Source organism: Mobula hypostoma, chromosome 12, assembly GCF_963921235.1.
Source record: "Mobula hypostoma chromosome 12, sMobHyp1.1, whole genome shotgun sequence".
NCBI classification, from domain to species: Eukaryota; Metazoa; Chordata; class Chondrichthyes; order Myliobatiformes; family Myliobatidae; genus Mobula; species Mobula hypostoma.
The window spans coordinates 113,228,097-113,243,988 of NC_086108.1; the positions used below are offsets into that span (position 1 = coordinate 113,228,097).

The 15,892-nt window shown below is 43.8% G+C and overlaps 1 protein-coding gene across 1 annotated transcript in view; it reads right to left on the reverse strand.

Moving 5' to 3' along the window:
- LOC134355274 (collagen alpha-1(XXIV) chain-like) overlaps positions 1 to 15,892 on the reverse strand; it is a 530,134-nt gene that overhangs the window by 307,207 nt on the left and 207,035 nt on the right. The window contains exon 10 of the mRNA XM_063065074.1: positions 14,310 to 14,354. Within this exon, the coding sequence (XP_062921144.1) occupies positions 14,310 to 14,354 (45 nt within the window). The remainder of the gene's footprint in view (positions 1 to 14,309; positions 14,355 to 15,892) is intronic.

Sequence of the window (15,892 nt, forward strand, 5' to 3'; positions counted from 1 at the left end):
TGACTAGTGGGGTACCGCAAGGCTCCGTGCTGGGACCGCAGCTATTTAAAATATACATTAATGATTTAGATGAAGGGATTAAAAGTAACATTAGAAAATTGCAGATGACACAAAGCTGGGTGGCAGTGTGAAATGTGAGGAGGATGTTATGAGAATGCAGGGTAACTTGGACAGGTTGGGTGAGTGGGCAGATGCAGGGCAAATGCAGTTTAATGTGGATAAATGTGAGGTTATTCACTTTGGTGGCAAGAACAGGAAGGCAGATTACTATCTGAATGGTGTCAAGTTAGGAAAAGGGGAAGTACAACGAGATCCAGGTGTTCTTGAACATCAGTCACTGAAAGTAAGCATGCAGGTACAGCAGGCAGTGAAGAAAGCTAATGGCACGCTGGCCTTCATAACAAGGACAGTTGAGTATAGGAGCAAAGAGGTCCTTCTGCAGTTGTACAGGGCCCTGGTGAGACTACACCTGGAATATTGTGTGCAGTTTTGGTCTCCAAATTTGAGGAAGGACATTCTTGCTATTGAGGGAGTGCAGTGTAGGTTCACAAGGTTAATTCCCGGGATGGTGGGACTGTCATATGTTGAAAGATTGGAGCAACTGGGGTGGTATACACTGGAATTTAGAAGGATGAGAGGGGATCTGATTGAAACATATAAAATTATTAGGGGATTTGTCAAGCTAGAGGCAGGAAACATCTTCCCAATGTTGGGTGAGTCCAGAACCAAAGGCCACAGTTTAAGAATAAGGGGTAGACAATTTAGAATGGAGTTGAGGAAAAACTTTTTCCACACAGAGGGTTGTGGTTCTGTGGAATGCTCGGCCTCAGAAGGCAGTGGAAGCCAATTCTCTGGATTCTTTCAAAAAAGAGTTAGATAGAGCTCTTAAAGATAGCGGAGAGAAGGGATATGGGGAGAAGACAGAAAAAGGGTACTGATTGTGGATGATCAGGTATATTAAGAGCAAAAGGATTGTAAGGGATAAAATTGGTCCTCTTGAAGATCAGAGTGGTCGGCTATGTACGGAACCAAAGGAAATGGGGGAGATCTTAAATAGGTTTTTTTGCGTCTGTGTTTACTAAGGAAACTGGCATGAAGTCTATGGAATTAAGGGAAACAAATAGTGAGATCATGGAAACTGTACAGATCGAAAAGGAGGAGGTCCTTGCTGTCTTGAGGAAAAATAAAGTGGATAAATCCCCGGGACCTGACAGGGTGTTCCCTCGGACCTTGAAGGAGACTAGTGTTGAAATTGCGGGGGCCCTGGCTGAAATATTTAAAATGTCGCTGTCTACAGGTGAGGTGCCGGAGGATTAGAGAGTGGCTCATGTTGTTCCGTTGTTTAAAAAAGGATCAAAAAGTAATCTGGGAAATTATAGGCCAGTAAGTTTAACATCGGTAGTAGGTAAGTTATTGGAGGGAGTACTAAGAGACAGAATCTACAAGCATTTGGATAGACTGGGACTTATTAGGGAGAGTCAACATGGCTTTGTGCGTGGTAGGTCATGTTTGACCAATCTATTGGAGTTTTTCGAGGAGGTTACCAGGAAAGTGGATGAAGGGAAGGCAGTGGATATTGTCTACATGGACTTCAGTAAGGCCTTTGACAAGGTCCCGCATGGGAGGTTAGTTAGGAAAATTCAGTCGCTAGGTATACATGGAGAGGTGGTAAATTGGATTAGACATTGGTTCGATGGAAGAAGCCAGAGAGTGGTGGTAGAGAATTGCTTCTCTGAGTGGAGGCCTGTGACTAGTGGTGTGCCACAGGGATCGGTGCTGGGTCCATTGTTATTTGTCATCTATATCAATGATCGGGATGATAATGTGGTAAATTGGATCAGCAAGTTTGCTGATGATACAAAGATTGGAGGTGTAGTAGACAGCGAGGAAGGTTTTCAGAGCCTGCAGAGGGACTTGGACCAGCTGGAAAAATGGGCTAAAAAATGGCAGATGGAGTTTAATACTGACAAGTGTGAGGTATTGCACGTTGGAAGGACAAACCAAGGTAGAACATACAGGGTTAATGGTAAGGCACTGAGGAGTGCAGTGGAACAGAGGAATCTGGGAATACAGATATAAAATTCGCTAAAAGTGGTGTCACAGGTAGATAGGGTCGTAAAGAGAGCTTTCGGTACATTGGCCTTTATAAATCAAAGTATTGAGTATAAGAGCTGGAATGTTATGATGAGGTTGTATAAGGCAATGGTGAGGCCGAATCTGGAGTATTGTGTTCAGTTTTGGTCACCAAATTACAGGAAGGATATAAATAAGGTTGAAAGAGTGCAGAGAAGGTTTACAAGGATGTTGCCGGGACTTGAGAAACTCAGTTACAGAGAAAGGTTGAATAGGTTGGGACTTTATTCCCTGGAGCGTAGAAGAATGAGGGGAGATTTGATAGAGGTATATAAAATTATGATGGGTATAGATAGAGTGAATGCAACCAGGCTTTTTCCACTGAGGCAAGGGGAGAAAAAAACCAGAGGACATGGGTTTAGGGTGAGGGGGGAAAAGTTTAAAGGGAACATTAGCGGGGGCTTCTTCACACAGAGAGTGGTGGGAGTATGGAATGAGCTGCCAGACGAAGTGGTAAATGCGGTCTCTTTTTTAACATTTAAGAATAAATTGGACAGATACATGGGTGGGAGGTATATGGAGGGATATGGTCTGTGTGCAGGTCAGTGGGACTAGGCAGAAAATGGTTCGGCACAGCCAAGGAGGGCCAAAGGGCCTGTTTCTGTGCTGTCGTTTCTATGGTTTCTATGATCACGGTGAATGGTGGTGCTGGCTGGAAGGGCTGAATGGCCTACTCCTGCACCTATTGTCTATTGTCTATTATCTTTGGGGTATGAAAAGAGTGGACCATGTAGCAGCACCATCTTTTTGCTTCTTCTCTCTCTTCCGCTATGAAACCTCCACTCCTGTTACTGCTTCCAATTCTCTTTGTTCTATAAGCACTTGATAAAACGATTGTGAAGAAACAAGTTTGATGCCTCTTTCCAGACTTCCGAAAGAAATTTGGATTAAAAACGTTGGAATCCAATACACCCGAGGTAGCACAGTGCGTGAAGCTGTTGCCTCCCACCTCCAGAGACCTGAACTTACTCAACAAGACATAGGAAGGGTGGATAGCTGGAGGCTGGGGAGTGGGTGGGGGATACACATTCTTACTGGAGATCTTACTAACTTTGACAGCAGTAATGAGAAAATAGTCTGTATGTCCAGTCTTGCCTGAGGGCTTAACCCTTCGAAACAGCTTATACCCATACTGATTGAACATTAGCTGAATGACATGCCATGTCATCACTCTTAGGGGAATGCAAGACGAGGGGACCCTGAGGCTGCTTGTGCATACAACCTCTGAACTAGCTGAACCTCAAAAGCAATGGGAAAAAAAAACTTTATTTTTAAACAGAATCGTGGAAAGTGGTTATCTGAGACCTGCACCTATCAGGCAATGCTCTCTTCTCACTGGGCCATCAGTAGGGCAGTACAGGAGCCTCAGGTCCCACATCAGGACCTGGGAGGTTTGTTAGTGTTTTTGGGGAGGGTTTAAACTAGATTTGCAGGGGGAGGGGAACCAGAGTGCCAGAGCTGACAGTGTGGCTGGGGATGAAAATAAATGATGTTAAAAGTTCATGCAGTCACAAATAGAAGGGCTGTGTGTGGTGGTAATAATCTTCTGAGGTGTGTCTGTTTCAATGCAAGGAGTATTGTGGGGAAGGCTGACGAGCTGAGGGTGTGGATTGACATATGGAATTACGACATTATAGCCATTAGTGAACAGGAGGGGCAGGACTGGTAGCTTACTATTCCAGGATTCCGATGTTTCAGACGTGATAGAGGCAGAGGAATGAAGGGTGGGGGGGGGGGCGCTGGCATTGCTAGTCAGGGAAAATGTTACAGCAGTGCTCAGGCAGGACAGATCAGAGGGCTTGTCTACCGAGGCCATATGGGTGGAGCTGAGAAACAGGAAAGGTATGACCACATTAATGGGGTTGTATTATAGACCACCCAATAGTCAGCGAGAATTGGAGGAGCAAATCTGCAGACAGATAGCAGACAACTGCAGGAAACATAAAGTTGTGATAGTAGGGGATTTTAATTTTCCACATATTGATTGGGATTCCCATACTGTTAAAGGTTTAGACGGGTTAGAGTTTGTAAAATGTGTTCAGGAAAGTTTTCTAAATCAATGTATAGAGATACCAACTAGAGAGGATACAATATTAGATCTCCTATTAGGAAACCAGTTAGGACAGGTGACGGAAGTGTGTGTAGGGGTACACTTCGGTTCCAGTGATCATAACACCATTAGTTTCAACTTGATCATGGACAAGGATAGATCTGGTCCTCGGGTTGAGGTTCTATACTGGAAAAAGGCCAAATTTGAAGAAATGAGAAAGGATCTAAAAAGCATGGATTGGGACAGGTTGTTCTCTGGCAAGGATGTGATTGGTAAGTGGGAGGCCTTCAAAGGAGAAATTTTGAGAGTGCAGAGTTAGTATGTTCCTGTCAGGATTAAAGGCAAAGTGAATACGAATAAGGAACCTTGGTTCTCAAGGGATATTGCAACTCTGATAAAGAAGAAGAGAGAGATGTATGACATGTATAGGAAATAGGGAGCAAATAAGGTGCTTGAGGAGTATAAACAGTGCAAAAAAATACTTGAAAAAGAAATCAGGAGGGCTAAAAGAAAATATGAGGTTGCCTTGGCAGTCAAAGTGAAGGATAATCCAAAGAGCTTCTACAGATATATTAAGAGCAAAAGGTTAGTAAGGGATAAAATTGGTCCTCTTGAAGATCAGAGTGGTCGGCTATGTGTGGAACCAAAAGAAATGGGGGAGACCTTAATTTTTTTTTTTTAATCTGTATTTATGAAGGAAACTGTCATGGAGTCAATGGAAATAAGGCAAACAAGTAGTGAGGTCATGGAACCTATACAGATTGAGGAGGAAGAGGTGCTTGCTATCTTGAGGCAAATCAGAGTAGATAAATCCCCAGGACCTGACAGGGTATTCCCTCGGACCTTGAAGGAGACTAGTGTTGAAATTGCAGGGGCCCTGGCAGATATATTTAAAATGTCAGTATCTACGGGTGAGGTGCCGGAGGATTGGAGAGTGGCTCATGTTGTTCCGTTGTTTAAAAAAGGCTCTAAAAGTAATCCGGGAAATTATAGGCCGGTAAATTTGACGTCGGTAGTAGGTAAATTATTGGAAAGAGTACTAAGATAAAGGATCTACAAGTATTTGGATAGACAGGGACTTATTAGGGAGAGTCAACATGGCTTTGTATGTGGTAGGTCATGTTTGACCAATCTATTAAAGTTTTTCGAGGAGGTTACCAGGAAAGTGGATGAAGGGAAGGCAGTGGATATTGTCTACATGGACTTCAGTAAGGCCTTTGACAAGGTCCCGCATGGGAGGTAAGTTAGGAAAATTCAGTCGCTAGGTATACACGGAGAGGTGGTAAATTGGATTAGACATTGGCTCGATGGAAGAAGCCAGAGAGTGGTGGTAGAGAATTGCTTCTCAGAGTGGAGGCCTGTGACTAGTGGTGTGCCACAGGGATCAGTGCTGGGTCCATTGTTATTTGTCATCTATATCAATGATATGGATGATAATGTGGTAAATTGGATCAGCAAATTTGCTGATGATATGAAGATTGGAGGTGTAGTGGACAGTGAGGAAGGTTTTCAAAGCTTGCAGAGGGATTTGGACCAGCTGGAAAAATGGCAGATGGAGTTTAATACTGACAAATGTGAGGTATTCCACTTTGGAAGGACAAACCAAGGTGGAACATACAGAGTTAATGGTAAGGCACTGAGGAGTGCAGTAGAACAGAGGGATCTGGGAATACAGATACAAAATTCCCTAAAAGTGGCGTCACAGGTAGATAGGGTTGTAAAGAGAGCTTTTGGTACATTGGCCTTTATAAATCAAAGTACTGAGTATAAGAGTTGGAATGTTATAGTGAGGTTGTATAGGCACTGGTGAGGCTGAATTTGGAGTATTGTGCGCAGTTTGGTCGCCAAATTACAGGAAGGATATAAATAAGGTTGAAAGGGTGCAGAGAAGGTTTACAAGGATGTTGCCGGGACTTGAGAAACTCAGTTACAGAGAAAGGTTGAATAGGTTGGGACTTTATTCCCTGGAGTGTAGAAGAATGAGGGGAGATTTGATAGAGGTATATAAAATTATGATGGGTATAGATAGAATGAATGCAAGCAGGCTTTTTCCACTGAGGCAAGGGGAGAAAAAAACCAGAGGACATGGGTTAAGGGTGAGGGGGGAAAAGTTTAAAGGAAACATTGGGGGGGGGCTTCTTCACACAGAGAGTGGTGGGAGTGTGGAATGAGCTGTCAGATGAAGTGGTAAATGTGGGCTCACTCTTAACATTTAAGAAAAACTTGGACAGGTACATGGGTGGGAGGTGTATGGAAGGATATGGTCCAGGTGCATGTCAGTGGGACTAGGCAGAAAATGGTTCGGCACAGCCAAGAAGGACCAAAAGGCCTGTCTCTGTGCTGTAATGTTCTACGTACTATGTTCTATCACCAGCTTCAGGAACTGTTATTACCCCTCAACCATCAGGCTCTTGGAACATCACTCAAATTCAGTTGACACATCTCTGAGCTGTTCCCACAACCGATGGGCTCACTTTCAGGCTCTTCATCTCATGATCTCAATGTTTATTGCTTATTTATTTATTACTTTGCTTGTTTGTTTTTTTGTAGTTACTGTGAATGCCCCCAGGAAAATGAACCTCAGTGTTACATACGCTAACATTCATGTACAATGGAGTCCGGTTAACTGGGGCAGCCACTTATTGAATTGAATTTCCTTGCATCCTTAAATCTTCACGTTACATCTCCGTCTAAATGTGCAATGTGCAATCATAGTAATTTATAATAATTTATAATAAATAGAACAGTCAATGTAATACAGAGTATACTCAAATCAGCGTGAGTATATCAGTCTGATGGCCTGGTGGAAGAAGCTGTCCTGGAGCCTGTTGGTCCTGGCTTTTATGCTGTGGTACCATTTCCCAGATGGCGGCAGCTAGAATAGATTGTGGTTGGGATGGTTTGGGTCCCCAGTGATCATACGGGCCCTTTTTACACACCAGTCTTTTTTAATGTCCTGAATCATGGGAAGTTCACACCTATAAATGCGCTGGGCTGTCTGCACCACCCTCTGCAAAGTCCTGTGATTGAGGGAAGTACAGTTCCCATACCAACCAGTGTTGCAGCCAGCCAGGATGCTCTCAATTATGCCTCTGTAGAAAGTTCTTAGGACTTGGGGGCCCGTACCAAACTTCCTCAACTGTCTGAGGTGAAAGAGGCGCTGTTGTGCCTTTTACACCACACAGCTGGTGTGTGCAGACCACGTGAGGTCCTCGGTGATGTGGATGCTGAGGAACTTGAAGCTATTTACCCTCTCAACCCCAGATCCATCGATGTCAATAAGGGTTAGTCCATTTCTATTCCTCCTGTAATCCACAACCAGCTCCTTTGTTTTTGCGACATTGGGGGAGAGGTTGTTTTCCTGACACCACTGTGTCAGAGAGATGACTTCTTCCCTGTAGGCCACCTCGTTATTATTTGAGATGAGGCCAATCAATGTAGTGTTGTCGGCAAATTTAATTAGCAGATTAGAGCTGTGGATGGCGACACAGTCATGGGTATACAAGGAGTAAAGGAGGGGATTCAGTATGCAGCCCTGAACGGCTTCTGTGTTGAGAGTCAGAGGGGTGGAGGTGAGGGATCTCACTCTTACAACCTGCTGGCGATCTGACAGGCAGTCCAGGATCCAGCTACACAAGGCAGGGTCAAGGACGAGGTCTCTGAGCTTCTTGTCGAGCCTGGATGGAACTGTGGTGTTGAGTGCGGAACTGTAGTCCAAGTACAGCATTCTCACATAAGCATCCTTCTTCTCCAGATGTGTAAGGACATGTGTAAAGAGTTGAGACAACTCTTAAAAAGAGAGCTAATTGAGAAAATATCCAGGATTTCCTTCATTTATTTGGGACACCTTGCTGTTTAATTGGTACAGGAGACTGTTGCCAACTAGCATCAGTCACGTGCATTTGTGTGGCCATTTGACACTATGCTGTGCTTAGAGAGAACAGTGTTGGTTGTGTGTTGTTAATCATTTAGGCTGACTGATGCCAAATGAAAAAGCAGTGATTTTTGACACTACTTCATTCAGGAAGGCAACAAAGGCAGTGCAGATAAACAGGCCTTTGTGCCCACCACACTTATACCAGTATTTTTGCCGATCTGCACTAAACCCATTGGCCTATGCTCAGATGGTATCCTTGTCCACTCAAATTCTGTCCAAATGCTGCGGAAGTTTAACGCCTTCTTCTGATTCTGACATCTCCTCTGGCAGCAAGATGCAGATATCAACCACTGGAGTAAAAAGGTGAGGTTGGAGTAAGAAGGTGGGGGAAGGGGAGGAAGAAGTACAAGATAGTAGGTGATTGGTGAAACTGGGGGTGGGGAGAGTTGAAGTAAAGAGCTGGATAGTTGATTGGTGAAAGAGATACAGGGCTGGAGAAGGGGGAATCTGATAGGAGAGGACAGAAGGCCATGGAAGAAAGGGCCATGGAAGGAGCACAGAGGACAGGTAAGGAGATAAGGTGAGAGAGGGAATGGGATCAGGACCTCACTAAGGAGCACCAGGCCATGGTCTTCCACACCAACACTGATCTTATTTACTTTGGGGATCACCCATCCACTGCCACCAACCTCTTAATTCCCTCACCCCACACCTCTCACTTCTACCTCCTACCCCAGATTCACAAACCTGCATTTGCAGATAGACCCATTGTTTCTACTTGTTCCTGCCCCACAAACTTATATCTGCATACCTCGACTCAGTTTTGTCCCTCCTGGTTCACTCCCTTCCTACCTACATCCGTGACATTTCACACACTCTTGATCTTTAATGATTTCAGGTTTCCTGACCCCATCATCTTATTTCACTATGAATGTCCAGTCCCTTTATACCTCCATCTCCATCTCCCACCAGGAAGGACTCAAAGCTCACTGTTTCTTTTGAACACTGTCCCCTTCCCTTCCTCCGTCACTACCACATCTGCTCTCAGGATGAGGCTTTTCATTCCAGAACAAAGGAGATGTCCTTCTTCAAAGAAAGGGGCTTCTCTTCTTCTACCATAAAAAGGTGTCCTCAATCATATCTTTTCCATTTCACGCACATCTGCCCTCACCCCATCCTTCCGCCACTCTACCAGGGTTAAGATTCCTCTTCTTCTCACCTACCACCCCACCAGCCTTCGTGTCCAGCATAATTCCCTGTAACTTTCGCCATCTCCAATGGGATCCCACCTCCAAGCACATCTTCCCTCCACCGACTTTCTGCATTCCACAGGGATCGCTCCCTATGCGATTCCCCTGTCAATTTGTCCCTCCCCACTGATCACATTCCTGGTACTTGCAAGTGGAACAAGTGCTACACCTTCCCCTTACCTCCTCCGTCACTACCGTTCAGGGCCCCAGACAGTTCTTTCGGGTGAGGTGACACTTCATCTGCAAGTCTGTTGGGGTTGTCTGCTGTATCCGGTGCTCCTGTTGTGGCCTCCTGTCTATCGATGAGACCTCGCCGAACACCTACGCTCTGTCCACCAGAACAAGTGGGATCTCCCAGTGGCCGCCCATTTCAATTCCACTTCCCATTCCCATTCTGACATGTCAATCCATGGCCTCCTCTACTGCTGCAACGTGGCAACACTCATGCTGACAGAGAAACACCTTATATTCCGTCTGGGTAGCCTCCAACCTGATGGCATGAACCTCAATTTCTCAAACCTCCAGTAACGCCCTCCCCCTTCACGATTGCCCATTCCCAATGGGTCTACCTGGACAGGCAGCTTTGTGGACCTTGAGCAGGAGGTAGAAATGGGAGGTGTGGGGAGAGGAAATTATGAGGTTGATAGCAGTGGACAGGAGGTCCTCAGTGAAACTAAGGTGTGGGAGACAATGGCCAGGTACTCCTTAGTGGAGTCCTGTTCCCAATCCTATTTCCCTCACCTTATCTCCTTACACCGCCCCCCCCCATTACCCCCTCTGGTGCTCCTTGTGTGGCCTTCTTCCTCTCCTGGTAGATTCCCCCTTCTCGAGCCCTGTACCTCTTTCACCAACCAACTTCCCAACTCTTTACTTCACCCCTCTCCCCATTCCCAGTTTCACCTATCACTTATCACCTTGTATTTCTTCCTCCCGTCCACCCAACTCTTTACCCTGACTTCTCATCCTTTTTCTCTCCAGTTCTGATGAAGGGCCTCGGCCTGAACTGTCACTCTTTTCCAGAGATGCTGCCTGGCCTGCTGAGTTCCTTCAGCATTTTGAGTGTCTTGCAGTCTTAATCCAATCTCTTCTTTTAACTAAATACCCCCAACCCAGTAGAGGAGGCTTCATCGAGTTCAAATGCATTGTAGGAGACTTCAGGAGGCTTGTGATCTGGAGGATTCCGATTAAAGACTGTTCTTACGGGGGGGCGTCACGTGATGACGTGGGATTGAGACGTGTAAATCCAGCTCTCCCATAAAAAATTAGCAAAGTACCGTTTAAACAAAACAAAGTTAATAAGTACTTTCCGAAAACTGTTTACGACTTTGCAAGACTACTTTACGATATGCCTCCTAAACCGCAACAGAAGAAGTCTGTTGTTGTGAAGTCGCTGCGAGATGGGAAGTAAAAAGGGCCTACTGCAGCGATGGAGCCTCGGACTCAGGTTAGATCTCTTTTGGAGGAGATGCGTTCTATCTCCGCCATAGAACAGGGAGCAATGGCGGCGGTAGCGGTCTCTCAGAAGAAGGTGCTGGAAATGCGCATGCGCAAAGAAGAATGCATGCGCAAATCGATACAACTCAAACTACAAGAACCAACAGCCACTGCAACTGAAAGTGACTCAGAGTCAGAATCGGATACCGCAGAGAATACAGATGAAGAAGAGGCGGAAGAACTGGAAGAGATTGGAACTAAAGGAGATGACGGAGACATAAGAGAAGCTTTATTGCAATTAACGGCTGAAGTAAGAAAAGTAAGAGCAGAGTTTAGAGACATGAAGATGTGCTATAATAAAGCTATGAAAAGACAGGATAAAATGGATAAGAAGCTTCAGGAGATGGAAAGAAAAATGGAGCATATTAATGATAGAGTGGAAAAAACAGAAAATGACCTGCTTGTCTGGAACACGGAAAGAAATCGACTCTTGGAGAAAATGGATAGGTTGGAAAATTTTAGTAGACGTAATAATATTAAGATTGTTGGTCTTAAAGAAGGTATGGAGGGAGGAAATCCAATAAAATTTTTTCAAAGATGGATCCCGGAAGTTTTGCAAATGAAAGAGGAGGACCGATTAATTGAAATTGAGCGGGCACATAGAGCTCTAAGACCAAAACCACAAGATGACCAATATCCACGAGCAATTTTAATAAAATTCTTAAGATTTCAAGACAAGGAAAGGATTCTACAGGCAGCTGCCCAAGCTGCCAAGAATAGAAAAGGGCCATTGATGATTCAAGGGAACAAAATTTTTTTCTACCCTGACATAAGTTATGAACTTTTGAAGAGAAGGAAGAAATTTAATCCAGTGAAAAAAATCCTGTGGGATCATGGTTATCAATTTATATTGCGTTATCCTGCAACCTTGAAGATTTTTTTGACTGGTGAAGAAAAAAGATTTTTTGATGATTACCGGGAAGCGGAGCAGTTTGTGCGAGATTCTCTGAATATTCACCAGGTACAAGAACAAAACCAGGGGAGCGAGATGGATTGAAGAAGAAGACTGGGTCAAAGAATGGACTTGTTGGATTTTTGAGGGCGGATGAATATATAAATATATTACTAATTATATGAGGGAGGGGAAGTAAGGTTAAAATTTGAGGAATACTAGTTGGGAATAGTAACATTAATTTTTTTATATATATATAATTTTTTTTGTTGCGGGGGAGCTGGAAGAAGCACTGATCAATTGCTACGCTAATCATGTGTGCAAGCGTGGCTCTAGCCATGAACCGCAAAATGGAGGGGGGTAGTGTTGTGTATCCTTCATTCACAACATTAGTGGGGGGGGGTATTTTGTTTTTTCTTTTTTTTTATATCTCATCTATCTTTTTTTTTCTTTTTGCCTGGATGATTGGGGGGGGGGGAACGCACAGCAACATGGTGAAGTTCAAAGAGATTCCCCAAGGAACTATGAGAGTTGAGAAGCTAAGTAATGTTTTAGATTGGAGTAACTTTGTTAAAAATAATGACTAATTTATTGAATTTTTTGAGTTTTAATGTTAATGGGCTTAATGGACCAGTGAAAAGAAAAAGAATCTTAACACATATTAAGAAAATGAAGATAGATTCAGCCTTTTTACAGGAAACGCATTTAACAGAAACAGAACATCAGAAATTTAAGAGAGATTGGGTGGGTAGTGTTGTAGCGGGGAGTAGCAATTTTTAAGTCAAACCAAGAATGGGAAACAGATCTGAATATTAATATTGATGAAACAAATTGGTCAAGACTGGGCCTTGACAGTATGATAAATAGAATAAATGTTCGACTTAGATTAGTATAATATAACTTTTTACACCAATTATATATTACACCACAAAAAGTAAATAGATTAAATTCAAACCTATCTGATAAATGCTTTCGGTGTAATCAAGAAATTGGTACTTTTTTACATTCTACTTGATCTTGTTTTAAAATTCAACCCTTTTGGATAAATTTAAGAGTCTTATTGGAACAAATTACTGGAACTCAACTTCCACATAACTCTGTATTATTTCTATTAGGTGATATTGAAGGGATAAAGCCAAAACTTAAATGGAATAACTATCAGAAAGAATTTATAAAAATTGCATTGGCAGTAGCTAAGAAGACTATAGTTGTTACTTGGAAATCTGATTCGTATTTAAGTATGAATCGTTGGAATAATGAAATGGCTAGTTCTATTCCACTCGAAAAAATTACTTATAATTTAAGAGATAAATATGGAACATTTTTGAATATCTGGCGCCCTTATTTACAAAAGATAGGATGGCATATTTAATTGCTCTGATAAAGATCTTGGTCCCTTGGGGAAACTAACGAATAAGTATATTAAATTTATTTTGAATCCCATGGAGCATGTGGAAACCTTCCAATACCCAGGCGGTTCCTTTTTTTTTTCTTTTCTTTTTAGGTAGGACTATACGGGGAGGGGGGAGGGTAGATTTTATTTTCTATGTATTCACTTTGAAAATTTAATAAAAATTATATTAAAAAAAGTCTGTTCTTACTACCACACTATTTATTCTCTATCTCGCATTTTTTTCTTTTCTTTCTCTCTTTTTGCACTGCCTGTTTATTTATTTATTCGTTCATTCATTCATCTTTACATTGCAAACACTTTAGAGGTGGGGCAGAGATACACCTCTACCACAGGAGATACAAGGTGCTCCTTCCTCCGCTAGCCTGCCAGTCACCCTTGGAAAAGGTGTGGCATCTGCTCAGCTCTCCCTCAGTCAGGATCACGTGAAGCCATGGGAGGAGGTGGTGGATGGTTGTACGAGCAGCTGATGCACAACACAAGTCCTGGTTATGCAACCACTGACACCAGGCAGACAATCTCTGAAGAGTACTGGCTGAAGGATGGTTGCAGTTGAGAGCTAAGTGTCAATACACATTGTATTGGAGGGATAGGAAGGTAGGCGGGGGGGGAGGTGGTGTGGCTCTACTGGTAAAGAATGGAATCAAATCAGTGGAAAGATAGGACAACAGAGCAGCAAGGGCATGAGTTTCTGGGAAAAATGAGAAAAGCGCAGGACATATGTATTCCAAAAATGAAGAAATACTCAAATGGCAAAAGAGTATGAGGACACAGACAGGGTAAAAGCACATAGTCTTTTTCCCAGGCTGTTCATGTCCCTGCCTCAACTACTTCCCTTGGCATCTTGTTTCATATCCAGACCACCCGCTGGGTGATAAAGTTGCTTTGTAGGTTTCTATTAAATCTCTTTTCTCTCACCTTAAACCTAGGCCGTCAAGCTCTTCATTCCCCAACCTTGGGAAAAAGGCTGTTCATTGTAATGGCAAATGGGACTAGTGTAAATGGGGCATCTGATTCGGCATGGCCTATTTGGGCCACAGGGCCTGTTTCCATGCTATACAACTCTGTAAAAGGGCTTCTTGCAGTCCTTATTCCCATCTGGGAGGAACGTTGGTTAACTTGCCCTCTCAAGTGCATTAGCTTTGTTCTTCAGTGTTTACTCACTCAGCGGTATCATTGAACAGCTTCAAGCCGTCACTCACCCGAAAACCTTTCGGACCGGGCTTCCCCTGCGGACCTGCCAAACCCTGTAGATAAAGAGAGAGTACAGTTAATGAAACATCCTTAAAAGTACATTATATTACCCCAGATCCATTAAACAGTGGCACGGGTGCCACACAGCTCCGGAGACCTGGGCTCAATCCTGACCTCGGGCCCTGTCTGTGTAGAGTCTGCACATTTTCTCTGTGACTCTGGGTGCTCCGGTTTCCTCCCACATCCAAAAGACTAGCAGGTCGGTGGGTTAAATGACCACTGTAAGTTGTCCCCAGTGTGCGGGTGAGGGGTGGAATCTTGGGGGAGTTGATGGGAACGTGGGGAGGATGAAATGGGATCAGTGTAGGATGGGTATCAATGGGTGATTATGGTCAGCACAGATTATGTGGGCTGAAGGGCCTGTTTCTGTGCTGTATCTTCCAATAACACTACCTATAACAGAATAGGCACAGGTTTCAATGTTGAGTTCCTGTCGATGTATTGTCTTGCTTGTTGTGATCAATATCTCGAGATTGGAGTGGTTACAAATCTGTCAGTGAATAGTGTTGAATGTAAAATCAGTGGAATGCACTGTACTTTAATACTCTGCCCCTCCATTTGCTATTCCCACCCTGGGGAAAAGTCTGTGTTTGAAATTGTACAATATTGGTGCCCCTCAGTGGCTTTTTATCCTGTCAGGCAGCGTTTTACTGGATTAATGATACTTGTTACGAGGATATGCAAATGACGTGATCATCAAAATTGTGTATCCATCCCACGTGTGACAAATATACAATGGCTTTCAATCCAACTTAATCTGCCAGATCGCTTTTCAAAATTGGTCTTTTTCTTTGAAACAAAACACACACAAAACGCTGGAGGAACTCAGTACGTCAGGCAGCATCTATGGTGGGGAATAAACAGTCAACATTTTGGGCTGAGACTGTCATCAGGACTGGAAAGGAAGGGGGAAGGAGTCAGAATTAGAGTTGGGAGGAAGAGGAGGGATACAAGTTAGCAGGTGACAAGTGAGACCAGATGAGGGGAAAGGTGGGTGGGTGGGTGAAGAGGAATGGAGTGAGAAGCTGGGATGATACAGGTGGAAAAGGTAACGGGCTGGAGAAGGAATCAGAGAGGAGGGGAGAGTAGACCACGGGAGAAAGAGAAGGAGATGGGAACCAGAGGGAGGTGATGGGCAGGTGAGGTGAAGAGAAAGGGTAAGAGAGGAGCCAGAATGGGGAATGGAAAAGGAGAGAAGGAGGAAGGGGCAGAAATTACCAGAAAAATTACCAGGTTCTCAAGACTCACAGATCCATAGCACAGAAACAGGCCTCTCAGTGCACTGAATCTGTGCTGACCATTAACCATCTATTGACACTAATAGTTTACGAATCCCAAATGCTGTCTGTGTAAAGCAGTCAGCATAATCAAAGACCCCATCCACTCCAGACATTTTCTCCTCTTTCTTCTCCCGTTGGGCAGAAGATACAAAAGCCTGAAAGCACGTATCACCAGGCTCAAGGCCAGCTTCTACCCCACTGTTATCAGATGACTGAATGGACCTCTAGTTTGATGAGATGGACTCTTGACC